Source organism: Rhincodon typus, chromosome 5 (assembly GCF_021869965.1).
Source record: "Rhincodon typus isolate 14 chromosome 5, sRhiTyp1.1, whole genome shotgun sequence".
Lineage (NCBI taxonomy): Eukaryota > Metazoa > Chordata > Chondrichthyes > Orectolobiformes > Rhincodontidae > Rhincodon > Rhincodon typus.
Genome location: NC_063336.1, coordinates 34,105,817 through 34,120,811, shown reverse-complemented (window position 1 = coordinate 34,120,811; position 14,995 = coordinate 34,105,817). Strand labels below are relative to the sequence as shown.

Below are 14,995 nucleotides of genomic sequence, written 5' to 3'. Positions count from 1 at the left end.
AGAATTAGATATTATTGCCACGTGTACTCAGGAGTACAGTGAGAAGTGTACAAAGTTGTTGTCCTCCAGCGCCAACTTAAAAAACAAAGCCAGAATTTCTAAAAATAAAGCAAGGGAAGAAATAAAAGAAACATAGCCAAAAGAAAAGGAAAACATTCAGACCTTAGTGTCTTATCTGATTGGGCCTAGCCCTAGCCTGGATTCTCAGTGAGCTTCCTCCTGAGACATGCTGCCACCAATCGTCAGGAGGAGCCGCACGGGTTTGCCACCGCCGCTCCACATGCGTAGGAGGTTGGGCTCACCTCACCGATGCCACTGCCGAAAGCTCACCCTTTCCTCATCATACACACCTCGAAAACGGCAAAGCTGGGCGGAAACAGGATTATTACCTTGCTCATGTTCTTAGAATTCCAGCATTCCCAAATGCGACAAATTGGGAGATACCAAGGTAAATGGCACTAAAACAGTAGAGTAGGGAGATTCTAAGTAATTTGCAGCAAAAGTTATCACATAAGCACGTTCTCCAGCGATGCTCACTTTGGCATCAGGGCCAAGACCCCTAATTGATTTCTTTTTGGTTCTATCCAGCCCAATGCATTCTACTTTACAAATCAACTTAAACTAGGTAATGCCTCCATTAAAGTAGCAGAAAGAGGATTCTCATAAAGTGGGTGAGGATTTTAACCATAATACTAACAGCAATGATTTATTATTGTCACATGTGCCAAGTGTTAAGAAGGGAAAGTCGAACCCCTTTGATAATTAAAACTGAAACACCCAGAGAAGCTCGCTTCACCTCACCTAATCTGTTAAACTGTTACGGAGAATGGGAGGTTAAGTGAAAGAAAGTCCCTGAGATTCACTTTATAAGTAACAAGTAACAATTTATTTATTCGCCCTTAACTACTAACTCTCCCCTGACTAAAATAAATTCTACTGGTATACTGTTCCAATAAACACAAGTCCCACTTATATAACCCAAGTAATAAGAAAATAAATTAAAACTTAGTCTCTCAAAGTCGACATGCCTTTCTTCTGCTGTTCTCAAGTCATGAACACCTTTCTTCCGCTGATCTGGCTGTCAGGGGTATTTTCTCTATAAAGTCTTCTGTGAGGACTCTTAGCTAGAAGTGCTATGGTACCTTTTATGGATAGATGCTTTTGAGGAGAGCTTAGCGATTCCTTCTAAGAGCTAGATGCTTATTTCTCAGATGGCAGTTCACTCTCACACCGATTTTCAAAAACCCTCTCCTTATATACCTTGGATGACAAATCAATTTTCTTACAATAGCATTGTCCAAGGTTGTTAAAACCATTAGATTTAAAGTTAATTGACTTTCAATCACTAAGTGTTTGGCTTAAATTAATTGGCTGATTCCAGCTAGTTGCCAAACCATCAAAACAAGCCTAAGGTTTCCAATCACACAGCCAAATGATACATGTTTCAATTTTAGAACTGATTGTACGTCTTCAGTTACATACAGACACTTTTTCTTTTCTGTATCTAAGTTTAGAAAAGCACTTTGCCTCTTAAAGAAATCATGCACTCTTTCACCCTATCGTTTTTACAAACAAATTCTAGCTTTTTGCCTTCCAATTCACGAGTACTCGACACAACTTTGTAACACAAGATACAGGAAAAAGTATTGTTTTGGGTGCTATCCAGGCAAATCATACCTTACATCAGCATAATTGGGAAGATAAGTGTTTCTATATTGTACACATTTAAAACATAATCTATAACATTGCAAAATCCTTCAACCCTATATTAAACCAAACGTAGATTTTGTTTTAATTATTTTACAGCCTCATTTTATTGCTCTCTCCAATCTGTGGACCGCTTTCCAGGATGAGCTGGTGCTGCTCAGTGTTTTCAGCAACTTAGTAACCAACTTGGATCCATATTTAGCAACTCACTCACAGCTGTTTCCAGATGGGGTCATTGGGCCCTTATTGGAAGGAGTGGTTGTGAAAACGGATGCGCAGAGGTTAAGTGAAGTTTCAGGTATGTCTGGCAGAGACAGAAATTTGAAACAAAATTGCACATTTGAAACACTGGTGAGATGGTTTGCTTTTCAGAAAGGCATAGTTGGAATTTGAGCACAGTGTAAATTTTTGGTTACAATTTAAACCCAAATCCCACAACCAATATTTTTGTTTGATACTTTAACCATTTAGACAACAGGAAACAGTAGGGTGAGGTAACTCAGAAAACTTCACTCATTATGAGGGAAAACATAAAAATATATGGAGCTAATACAGAAGATCACAAACTATTATTATAGAGATTAGAAAGTAGCTAGTAAAGATTATACAGAGTGTGTATAAGTTATAAATTCACAGTGAATAGTGTGTGAATGGGAGGTTGTGAGATATATCCTTACACATTCAGTCAATAGTGTTGAGGTGATTATATTGTCACAAAGTTAACTCTAATACAAAGCCAAATGTAATTCCTTCTCTTTTAAACACTGACCCCTAAAACAAAGTCAATGTAGAACACAGAAGCTATTTTCTCCCTCTCTCCTTGCAGTAAAGTCCCTCCATCTTTCAATCATTGATAACACTAATTTTTATTTTACTTAACATGATGAAGAGAGCTTGGTCAACAGTGAAGATTATAAGTTCTCGCAATCTGGCTCTGTTAGGTGAAAATAAATTGTAAATAGAGGCCTCTCAACATTATTTCATTAGTGTATTACATTCATTCTGTTCAAAATCCCATGGTGCATTTCTTTGTCAAGTGAGGCTAAGCAGAGTCACGTGATATTAAAATGTTACATTTACGGAGGCTACAATTAAGCAGAATAACATAATATTAAATTAATCAATGAATTTATGATTAGAAGTAAACTAAACTAATTGTGAAACATCAATCATCCTACTTGTCCTAAACAGGAGTCAGTGAATGTACCAAGACTTTCAATTCATGAATATGGCAGAGTGAACTCATAAAATCAGTGCTGTGTGAGTTTTATTTTTTGTTTCTTTCCCAGCAAGTAACTGAGAATTGCTAACGGGAATCTGTTTGAAACATCTCAATTACCATAACCTGCAATGTCAGCAAGTGACAGCAAAAGAAAACTAAATGTGTGTTCTGCATAAAATTTACTCTCTTGAGGAAAACTACTGGTGGTCCACTGACAGAATGAGATTGGTGGCCTGTTTTATATTCACTTCTACTCTTTATTGACTTTGTTCAGGCGTATGATTAGCAGAGTTTAACTCTGGCAGCTGATCCATTTCTGTTAGTTTCCCAGTGGCTGGGTTCATGGTCCATTTTTGGTCTTCTATAGCTATGGCATCCTGAAGATTCCTTTTCTCAGTGACAGTAATCGCTAAAATTCTATGTTGAACATTGAAAAGACAGAATCCGTTCACTCTTTGGCTTCATGCAACATTACAAATCAGAGAGAAGGTATCCCAAATCAGTTAGAAAGGATGAGGATGGGGGTAGGGGTTGGGGAGTGAGCAGACTGATGGCAATTAGGGAGAAGATTAAGAATGTGCCTTTGTCAGCCTTTAACATTAATTTTTATTTTAATGTTGTACCAGTGTATGCCACTATTAGGAAACTTTGCTAGTCAGATGCATTTATTTGGGCATTATAGATGGATAAATCCAGGGAAGCATGTTCACAGTTTTCGGCAGTACTCCGCACTGGGTTAACAGTTTTGAAAAACTGTTCCTAAGGAGTTAATACATAGAATTCTGCAAAGGTAGCATTAAATACAGAACTTGAGGTCATCTCCCATATGTGAACACACCATAATCTACTTGATGATACGAGGCATTGTAGGTGCCGGTATAAAATATATTCCTTTCCCTCAAGAGTTAAGCTCCAGTCAGTGCTGCATTAGCTGATCCAAGTGTGAAACTGTAGGAGGGATGCTGATAATGAGCTTATTCTGATTGTTATTCATTGGCATTTTCAACAAAATACTTCCATGTGAATATTAGGTGAGGCCATATTAAGGCTTTGCTCTGAAAGTCCTGCCACAATCAATTAGGCTGCCAACTCTTTCACATCTGAAGAAAGGCCATTTAGGTACCAGAAAACACCAGGTATCTTTGGAACTGTACCTTGTTAATTAATGGGGATAATTGGTGCGGAAATTAAAAAATGTTAAAAAATACTTGGCTTTTTTTAATTCTCAATGTCCCACTCTCATGTCTGCACCCTTCATTATGTGCCAGTTCACTGTTAACAGTAACTTTGGGACCCTTTTGTTTTAATCATATCTAATTTAATAATTATCTCAAACATTTTTTCCATCAAGTAATTTGTTTTCCAGCCAAGTTTACCAATCAAGTTTAATCCTTAGTATGTATCGTGCCCAATTTAGCAATTGAGTGCAGCTTTGCAACAGTGCAATTGTTAACATGACCAATGTAAAAATTAACTCACAGTTTGCAAATGTAATTCTTCATCAGTCTGAATACAATAATTACCCACAACTAATTCACAGAAGAATATATTTATAAAATTCTCCTGCCTAGAGTGATCATGACCAATTTAAAAGATGGATTCAACTTGATTCCCTTTCTTCAATGACTGTCGTACACAATTTAATCATCAGATTTGATTCTTTCTACATCTAGAGTGCATATATTTCATCAACTTTAAATACTGGAAACTAGATGTATTAAATTTACCAATTAACAGTAATTTTATTAATGCGCCAGCATCTAAAGTGTCTTGTGCTTCCACTCTCAGGCCTGTATGGGGAGATTTCTGCCTTCTAATGCTTCAGGTTTTGATATTCAATATTCTCAGAGGATGACAAGCAAACCCAATATCATTTCCAATTCACCTGGTGTTCTGCTCCAGAAAACACCTTACACAACTGTTGGACTTCTTAGACCTTTATAGTAGTCTCAGCTGCTCCACTACCCTGTCAATGTCCTGGACTGCCCATGAGCAACGTCAGGGGAGGTACACTGGTAGATCAACCAAAATATTGTCATCAAGTTTCATTTTTCCAGTATCCAGGACCATTATATTGCCTAGGAACATTGCATAAAAGAAATTAATAATGAGAGAGGAGGAGGCAATGGCCCAGTGGTGTTATTGTTTAGATTACTAATCCAGTCACCCAGATAATGTTCTGGGGTCCTGGGTTTGAATTGCACCATGGCATATGGTGCAATTTGAATTCAATAAAAACTGGAATTATAGTCTAATGATAACTGATAAACTGTTGTTGATTGTCAAGAAAAATCCATCTGGTTCACTAATGTCCTTTAAGGAAGGAGTCTGGTCTACATATGACACCAGACCCACAGTAAAATGGTTGACTCTTAACAATAAATGGACAATAAATGCTGCCTTGACCAGAGACACCCACATCCCATGAATGAATAATAAAAGTGTCATAAGGCTGCCTGATTTTCTCTGCAGTCATTAGTTAATGAATGGAAAATTGTGTTAGGCTCCCTTATAAATGTACACTCCTTACTATCTGATTTTCCTTTACACATTGTGCTCAGACAATCCCGTATGTTCAGGAGTAATAAGAGAAAAAAATCAGTCCTATTGTATTAATGTAATTGCAGTGACTATTAAATGATGTATTTCTAGTGATGAGTGAATGCACCAATTGTTCCTTGCATTGTTTTGGTAATCAGGGCAAAGAATTAACCCATCAGACTTCAAGAACCGAGAGTGGGTCTTTCCAGAAGACAGACTAGCATACTGTCAGCCAACTTTACAGTATCGAGGATTCTGTGCCTATACATTTGGTGCAAGACATGGTCTCCTTCTGAGAGGTATGCAAGATTCACCAGTCATCTGTTCAGTTGAAACAATTTGCTTAATTCATGAAAAACCTATTCGGTCTGCACACCAGAATATCTGACAAGGAAAACAGATAGCCAGTGCTTAGTCCTTGTCACATGAACAGACTGCTAGGTGATGCACAATAGCTGGTTATTAGTAGCTCTGCTTCAATTTTTGATGGTAACCCCGACAGATTGCTTTTAAGTAACTACTCTAACATTGTAAGTTATCTCCTAGCACTTCACAGGATTGTAATCAGATAAGATTTAACATCAAGCAATGTAGGGAATTATTAGGAGAGCTGACCAAAAACTTGGTGAAAAGTTAAATGTTGTAATCTGTCTTATAGGAGAAACTAGAGAGATAGAAAGCATTAGGGAAGGAATTCCACAGCATAATGCCTTAGCAACTGAAGGTACTGTTTCCAGTAATGGGGCAAAAGAGAACAATTTCCATGTTGCCAGTATTTTAGTGAAAACCTGAACTTTATTTCGCATCGTCCCATGAAAGCATCAGAGATTAGAAACTTGGCAGAGTTAAGGTGCTGGGGATGGGGGATGCTAGAATACATTTTGCCAATATGTTACTGGACGACACGTTTAACTGTGCAGATCTTTACCTTTTTAGGCCTCCCTAAGTTTGTTCTGACAAATAACAATGCAATAATTTATTTAAATTTAAATGGAAAGTACTTTCTACTTTGCCAAAAAATCTGTAAGTTGACAGCATACCCCTCTAAGTAACGTGCTGTGTAAGAGTTTTTGATGTCTAACATGAGAATGGAAACATATTGGGTGGATTGACTTTTAAAAACCCATGATCTCGTTGGGACACTGTTTCTACAAAAAGATGTTTCTGGTTCAGGTATTAGGTGCCCTGTAAACCATGTATAATAATGCAGTGTCCACTTTTAATTCAGCATTTTTATGGTTTTCTCAGTCTGTGCTGTCCATAGGATTCTCGGCCAGAATATTAGGTATTGGTAACAACTGACTGGCTGCCTTTTCCTGAGCCAGCATTTAGTTTCAGGCCATTTACCAATGGCTCCATTGTCTGTGTGCCTACTGGATACAGGAAAGTGATGTGAAGAATGCATGGGGAGAGGTGGTGGGCACACAGAAAGGTTCTGGGGTGTTTGAGGGATCATAGGAGATATGGGAGGTCTTGGAGGGAACACGAGGGCTGGCCAGGGGATAAAGTTGAGACCTTGTGAGATTGGCTATCAAGATTACAAATGGGCTCATGTGCCCAGATCAAAATAATACCAGTGGGGGCATCTTTCACTGAGATGTGGCTGTGAATTTGGAAATTTTGCTGACTCATGTTTCTTGTATCAAAATCTGGCCTTAATAAATATGACCAACAGTTTGATCCTTTGCCATCGACTTGGTTGCAATGAGGTGCATTATTAGATAGTGTACTTTATACATTAGGTTGGAGATATAAGTGGGCTAAAGTCAACTGAATTTATGATGATCAGTGTGATTTTAAACTTACATACTGTATTTAAAACCATAAGACAAAACAGCAGAAGACCATTCTGCCAATTATGTTCACCCTGCCAATCAATGAGATCATGGCTGATCTGATAATCCTTAACTCCAATTTTCTCCCTAATCCTCATAACCTTTGATTCCCTTAATGCATAGAAAACTGTATATTATAGCCTTGAATATAATTAATGTCCCAGCCTTGATAGCCGTATGCGGTAAAGAATTCTGTGGGTTCTGATTTTGTTCCAATCCAAAAATATGGCAGGCAAATTCTATTGAGAAGAACTGGTTACAAAACTGTCTAAGATATTTAATGGAGCGCTATAAAAAAGATGGAGAAATTCAACATTAAAAAAATTCAGATGTTTCGCTATGGAAAAGTGAGAATTCATAAATCAGAGGTTGCAGTAGCATGCTTTATCTGAGACATTGGAACATAGGACACACTGCTCAGAGGACAAAAACTTTGTTGATATAACTTTGTAACCAAGTACCAGGAGCTACATGTATGCATCAAAACAGAATGTTTCTAAAATTCAGTTGTTTCCTTGTTTGGACTGTGTTTGACCTTATTAGCTGAGATCATTGTGTTGTGGACATGAGGTAATATTAAAATTTAGTTTAGAATTTTCCCTGGTCTAATTTTTCTTTTAACAAAGGAAACCTCATAACTGTTGTTTGTTGTAATTAACAGATTTCAAATAAAATGGGGAAAAAAAAAATAAAAGTAACTGACTGCAGAGCAAGATCCCCACTTCCACCTACTTTTCAATTCTTTCCTTTCTAAATTAACTGTGGTTGTTCTGGCTGAGTGTACCAGAACCTTGTGAATTGGCAATTATAAGACAAAACAAATTTATCACTCTTTTTCATAAAAGTTTAAATTTCCTGGCATTGAGATTCACTACCATTTTTTCCTTTGATTTAACAAGCAGTAGGTCCTTGCTTTTCCTGATTTATATTAATGATATAGACCTTGGTGTACAAGGAACAATATCAAAGCTTGCAGATAATATGGAACTTGGAAGCATTATCAACCATGAGGAGGACTTCAAAAGGGTATGAAAGGATTTAAAGGAGCTGAAGTATTGTGTGCATTTCTGGAATCCACATTATAGGAGGGATGAGATAACACTGGAGAGGGTGTGAGGACATTTACCAAGATGTTGCAAGCTTTCAATTACAAGGAGGGATTGGACAGACTATGTTGTTTTCCCGGGAGCTAAGGAGATTGAAAGAAGATATGGTTGAAATATATAAAGTTATGAGAGGCATACATAGGATTGACAGGAAGAAAAGTTTCCCCTTGATGAATGGATCAATGACCAGGGGTCGTAGAATTAAGGCAAATGACAGAAGGGATGCAAGGAAAAACATTTTCATCTGGAGGGGGTGTGAATCTAGAACTCACTGTCTGTAAGGATGATAGAGGCAGACACCCTCAAAATGATGTCAAGGCACACATGGCTATGGGCCAAGTGCTGGAAAATGGAATTATAATAGTTGGGTGATTGTTTTTAACTGTTGCAAGCACAATAGGCCAAAGGACCCTTTTCTGTGCTGAAGATCTCTATCACTCTCTGTTGATTTCATTGAAATGTACAATAGTAATCCAGGTATTCCAGTGACTCCACTCTTTCCGCAAATTCCTGCAATTTTTCTCCTGTTTCAAATATTTATCTAATTAGCTTTTGAAAGCTACAACTGAAGCTTTTTCCACAACCCCATCAGATGACGTACTTCATTCCTAACTATTCACTGCATAAAAGAATTGTCCTGATGAAAAAACGTCAACTTTCCTGCTCCTCTGCTGCTGCCTGACCTGCTGTGTTCCTCCAGATCCACACTGTGTAGACTCTGACTTCAAGCATCTGCAGTTCCTGCTTTCTTCTAGTTTTCGTTCAAATTGCCTTTGGTTGTTTTGTCTTAAATCTGTGTCCTCTGGTTCAGTCATAGGAAACAATTTCTCTTTATTGACCTTATTGCGTGAACAATTCTGTCAAAGGAGTAATCGGGTCTGTTAGCCATTTCAGAAATGAGTGCACATAGGGATGCTGTGGATTAAAAATAAAGCGCCACACAGATGTAGCAGAATAATTAGGTGTAAACTATTCTATACAAATGTCAAAAATTAATCTGTCCTTTATTTGTTCCAGGAAATCCAAATGTTGGAATACTTAAATATCAAGAAAAGTACTACGCATTCTCCTCGAAAGAAGCTGCAAGTGCTTTTGCTCAAAAGCCTGATTGTTACATTGCTATGGCAGCAGAGGAAGCTAAGCACTCAGCAGAACTCATTCAGTTGCTAGAGCTCCATCAGCAGTTTTCCACAATCACTCCCTACACACAGGTGCAGCTACTTTTCAAAGAAAAGTGACTACAAATCATATTGCTCGCAGTCTTAGTGTAACTGCAGGCCGTTCATGATTCCAGCATCCAGTGTTCTGTCCACAAATCTTAATATTGCAGCATTGTGCACAAGGATAATGAACAAAACACAGAAAATACTGAGCTAATGCAGATGTTGTCAGGAATTAAATGTCTATTTTGAATCTATTCTCCAAGACCATCCCCACCGCCACCTACCTCTGCTTGACTGAGCTCATCCTCACTTTGAACAATTTGTCCTTTAACTACTCTCACTTTATTCACGTCAAAGGGGTGGCCATGGGTACCCTCATGGGCCCAGTGTGCCTGTCTCTTTATGGGGTATGTGGAACATTCCCTGTTCCTATCTTGCTCCGGCCCACACCCACAACTCTTGCTCTGGTATATCGATGACATCATTGGTGCTGCTTCCCTGTCTCGTCCAGAATTGGAAAATTTATCAATTTTCCTTCCAATTTCCATGCTGTCCTCACCTTTACCTGGTCCATCTCTGACTCCTCCCTTCTTTTCCTCACATCTCTGTTTCCATTTCTGGGGATATGCTGGCCACTAATATCCATTATAAACCCACTGACTCCCACAGTTACTTTGTGCATGACGGTACCCTGCTTCCTGTAAAGACTCCATTCCATTTTTACAGTTTCTCCATCTCCATTGCATCTGCTCCAATGATGCCAGTTTCTCCAAGAGAGTCTCCAAACTGTTTACCTTTTTCAGCAACTGAGGATTCCCTACCACTGTTGTTGACAGGACCCTCAGCCAGATCCGACCCATCTCCCACACTTTGGCCCTCACTCCTTCTCTTCCCTCCCACAACAGCGATAGGGATCCCCTTGTCCTCATATACCATCCCACCAGCATCCACATCCAAAGGATCAAGGGCCACCATTTCCCCCACCTCCAACAGGATGCTACAACAACACACACACCCCTCTCCTCTCTTGACAGCCTTCCGCAGGGACCATTCTCTCTGGGACATCTTGGTCTACTCCTTCTTCACTCCCAACACCTCCCCCATATCCCTATGGTACCTTCCCTTGCAATCAGAAGGTGTAACACCTGCCTGTTTACTTCCTCCCTCCCCAGTATCCAAGGGGCAAAACATACCTTCCATGTGAAGCAGTGATTCACCTGCACTTCACACATTCGCTGCTCACAGTGTGGTCTGCACTACACTGGGGAGAGGAAATATAGGCAGCGTGACCACTTCGCAGAACATCTACGCTCTGTCCACAAAAATGATCCTGAGCTTCCTGTTGCCTGCCATTTCAAAACATTAGAGTAAATGCTGAAGATGGGAGGGTCAGGAGTAAACAATAGGTTGAAGATGGAGCCCAGAGAGGGAAAAACAGTCAGGCAGTCAAAGGAGTGGGTAAAGGTCAGCCTGGGAGAATGAGCAGCTGGTTAACATCTCTGAGCGAAGTTCAGCGTAAGCTGGAAGAACGACACCTCATTTTCCGTTTGGGGGTTCTGCAGCCTACCGGAGCCAACCCCCACACACCAGGCCTTGCCATCACATGGGCTGCTACCACACACAAGCCATTGTCAGCCACTAACAGTCCCCATTAGCAGCTGCTCATTCTCCCAGGCTGACCTTTACCCACTCCTTTGACTGCCTGACTGTTTTTCCCTCTCTGGGCTCCATCTTCAACCTATTGTTTACTCCTGACCCTCCCATCTTCAGCATTTATACCAACCTTTTCCCAGCTACAATCGGTTCTGAAGAAGGGTCACTGGACGCAAAACATTAACTCTGCTTTCTCTTCAAGGATGCTACCAGGTCTGCTAGGTTTTCCCAATGAAAATGTTCCATTCTCATTTTTTCACTTCAATACATTCAGCTAAGAGGCTACTTCTGTTCAAACCTTTTTGGGTTGTCGTCAGACATTCTTCTGCACCCTTTAATTATGGTATTTCAAATATTCAGTGTTTCGGAAATAAGAAACTGATATTGATCATATGCACAAAGTAGGAAAGTGAAATAATTGAGATGAATTAGAGATAGCATGGAGGGAAGATGTGGCAGCAATTAAAAGAAATAAAGAAGATAAAGAAAAATAAATAATGAGAGTTGAGAAGTACTCGGGAGACATTAAAATAGAAAGAGGTTTTCTCTAAATTGAATTTTCTCCCATTCCCAGTGATGATAATTTAGCCTATAAAATTAGCTTTTTCTTCAGAATCTTAAAACAATCTGAAATATGTTTGAGTACTTTTATGTACCCTTAAGCTAACATTTTCCTACTACAACAAAAACAAAGTTGCTGGAAAAGCTCAGCAGGTCTGGCAGCATCTGTGAAGGAAAAAACAGAGTTAACATTTCAGGTCCGGTGACCCTTCCTCAGAACATTTCCCTATTCCATTATCACAGAACTGATTGAATTTGTAAAGAACTTTACAAGACCTCAGTACGCCTCAAAGCACACTTTTTTTTTCATTCATAGGATGTGGGTATCATTGGCTGGGACCGGCATTTATTGCCCATGCCTAGTTACCCATTACAAGATCATGGGGAGATCATCCACTTATATTTCTGTCACCTTAAAAATACCACAAGCAAACACATCTTCCCTGCCCTTCCACTGTAAGCATTCCACGGGGAGATGGTTTCCCTCACAACCCCATGGTCCACTCCTCCATTACTCCTAACACGTCCTCAAAACTTCCCACCCAACACAAGACACCTTCCCATGCAATCGCAGAAGGTGTAAGCCTTACCCCTTCCCTCCTCACTGTCGAAGGCTCCAAACTCACCTGCCGGTAATTTACTTGTACTTCTTTCAAACTAGTCTCCTGCATTCACTGCTCAAAATGCAGTTTCCTTTGAATCGATGAGATGAAACGCAGACTGAGTGACCGTTTTGCCGAACATCTCCACTCTGTCGGTAAGAATGACCCTGACTTTCCAGTTGCTATCTGTTTCAATAAACCATCTTGCTCCCTTACTGGCATTTGGTCCTAGGCCTAATACAGTGCTCCAACGAAGCTTACCTGATGCTGGAGGAACACACTTCATTTTCCAATTAAGCACCTTATAGCCTGAATGACTCAATGTTGTGTTTAACAACTTCATTATCTCTGTCCTCCATTCTGATTACGAACCCACCTTTCCCAGACTGTGTTTGTGCCTTGTTGGCTTTACTCTCAACACAGCAAACTTATTTTCTCCCTCTCACACCTAAAATCTCCCCACCCCTGGCCTCATCCTATGTCCAACCCTCCCTCTCATCCCAGCATCCTTGACCTGACACAACCTGTCCATCTTCTCTCCCATCTATCCACTCCTTCCACCTCACTCACCGCTCCCCACCCCTCCCTACGTGCACTCACTTATCACCATCCCACCTACCTTTCCCAGCCCCACCCCTCCTCTATTTATTTCTGAGCTCCCTTCCCCCTCCACATTTCTGAAGAAGGGTCCCGAACTGAAACGTCAACTCTCCTGCTCCTTCTGATGCTGCCTGGCCTGCTGTGTTCCTCCAGCTCCATACTGTGTTATCTCTGACTCCAGCATCTGCAGTGCTTACTATCTCTATCATTGACACATATTTTACATCTCTAACCTTCTTTTACTACCATTAGCACTCTCTTTGTCCTTTGCTCTGGGCACCCTCACTTCCTCCCTTTCTGTCAACAGCATAAGGAACCCTTTCTGTCAACAGCATAAGGAAGTCATACCTGACTTGAAATGTTAAGTCTATTTCTGTCTCCACTAATGTTGGTGAGATTCTCCAGCATTTTCTCTTTTTATTCAGGAGAGATGTTGGGAGACAATTCTTCAGGCGACGAATAGTGGTTGTGTGCTTCCACAAAAAAATAGTAGATACTCACTCAATTAATATTAAGTCTTACATGTTTGCAAATCAGGGATATTTAAAAAATGGAGCCAAAGTGGGTGGATTAAATTAAGATACAGATCTGTTATAATCTTACTCAATGATGGAACATACGCAGAGTGACTGAATGGCTGACTCCTCTATATATTTTACGAAATACCTAGTTTTTCTGCCTGGAAGTTCTTCTGACTCAGCGTGTCTATAGGGAGGAGTGGTGGGATGCAGGCAGAAACAGTCCAAAATCCAGAGCACAGAACAACACTTCATAGAAATATCACATGTAACTTTTGTAACCTTTAAACCATCGTGGCTCCAGCAGATGGACTATGATGCTAAAGAAAACTGATTCTTACCATAATGCAAATGTTCCTAAAATGACGAAGGTAGTTTTAGACAACAAAGTTTTATGTTAGCAGATAGGGTGCGTGTTTGAGTTTATTGCCTGAGGACTAGGAAAGAAAAGAAACTTGCATTATTCCTATCTAATTGCTCACAATGTACTATAAGCAAGATAGTGAAGTACTGACAACATCATTCTTCAGGCCAGGAGGAAATCTTCAATGTACTTTATTCTATAACATTGTTATGTTTTCTTTAAAGTAATATTTTCTGTGGTGGGGAGGAAATTCATTGAGGATGAAGACAAGTAAACCATTTTTTTATGATTCAAGCATTGCAGAGCAAGTCATTTTTCAATAATGTATTATCATTTTGCAATCAGGCTCTTGAGTCTTTTTTCCCTTCATCTTCTATGCTTTCTATATTTTAGGCAGACAGATGCTTAAAATCCATCGAAAAGTTTGACAGCTGCACACAAACTGATACTCACATCCTGGAACCAAATATTGTTAAATCATACGAATGGAACGAGTGGGAGTTGAGAAGAAAAGCAATTAAATTGGTAGGCATGCCTTTTTTTTAAAGTTTACTTGCCAATATTTTTAAGTTGTAATCTACCAACTAAAGCTAACATCAGTTCACAATATCCACATCTATAAAGGTACACCAAACCCATACAGGTGACTAGCTACAAAATCAGAAATTGCTGGAAAAACTCAGCAGGTGAGGCAGCATCTGTGGAGAGAAAGCAGAGTTAGCATTTCAGGTCCAGTGACCCTCAAGAATGCCGTAATTGAATGGCAGAGCAGAATCGATGGGCCGAATGGCCTAATTTCTGCTCCTATGTCTTATGGTCTTATAACTGCTTGTAGCTAGGAAAAGGATTGTTTATGTGCTAGAGAAGGGGGTAGGGGGTAAGGAGTAAACAATAGGTGGAGGTGGAGCCCGGAGAGAGAGATAAACAGTTGGACAGACAAAGGAATGGGTAGAAGTCAGCCCGGGAGAATGAAGAGCTGCTAATGAGGACCATTAGTGACTGACAATGGGTTGTTTGTGAGATAGTAGGAACTGCAGATGCTGGAGAATCTGAGATAACAAGGTGTAGAGCTGGATGAACACAGCAGGCCAAGCAGCATCAGAGGAGCAGGAAGGCTGACGTT

General features: G+C 39.8%; 1 protein-coding gene across 1 annotated transcript in view; it reads left to right on the top strand.

The window, feature by feature from the left end:
• cfap206 (cilia and flagella associated protein 206) overlaps positions 1 to 14,995 on the top strand; it is a 44,600-nt gene that overhangs the window by 26,200 nt on the left and 3,405 nt on the right. Inside the window, exons 9-12 of the mRNA XM_020510051.2 lie at positions 1,807 to 2,005; positions 5,629 to 5,769; positions 9,429 to 9,622; positions 14,266 to 14,397. Of these exons, the coding sequence (XP_020365640.2) occupies positions 1,807 to 2,005; positions 5,629 to 5,769; positions 9,429 to 9,622; positions 14,266 to 14,397 (666 nt within the window). The remainder of the gene's footprint in view (positions 1 to 1,806; positions 2,006 to 5,628; positions 5,770 to 9,428; positions 9,623 to 14,265; positions 14,398 to 14,995) is intronic.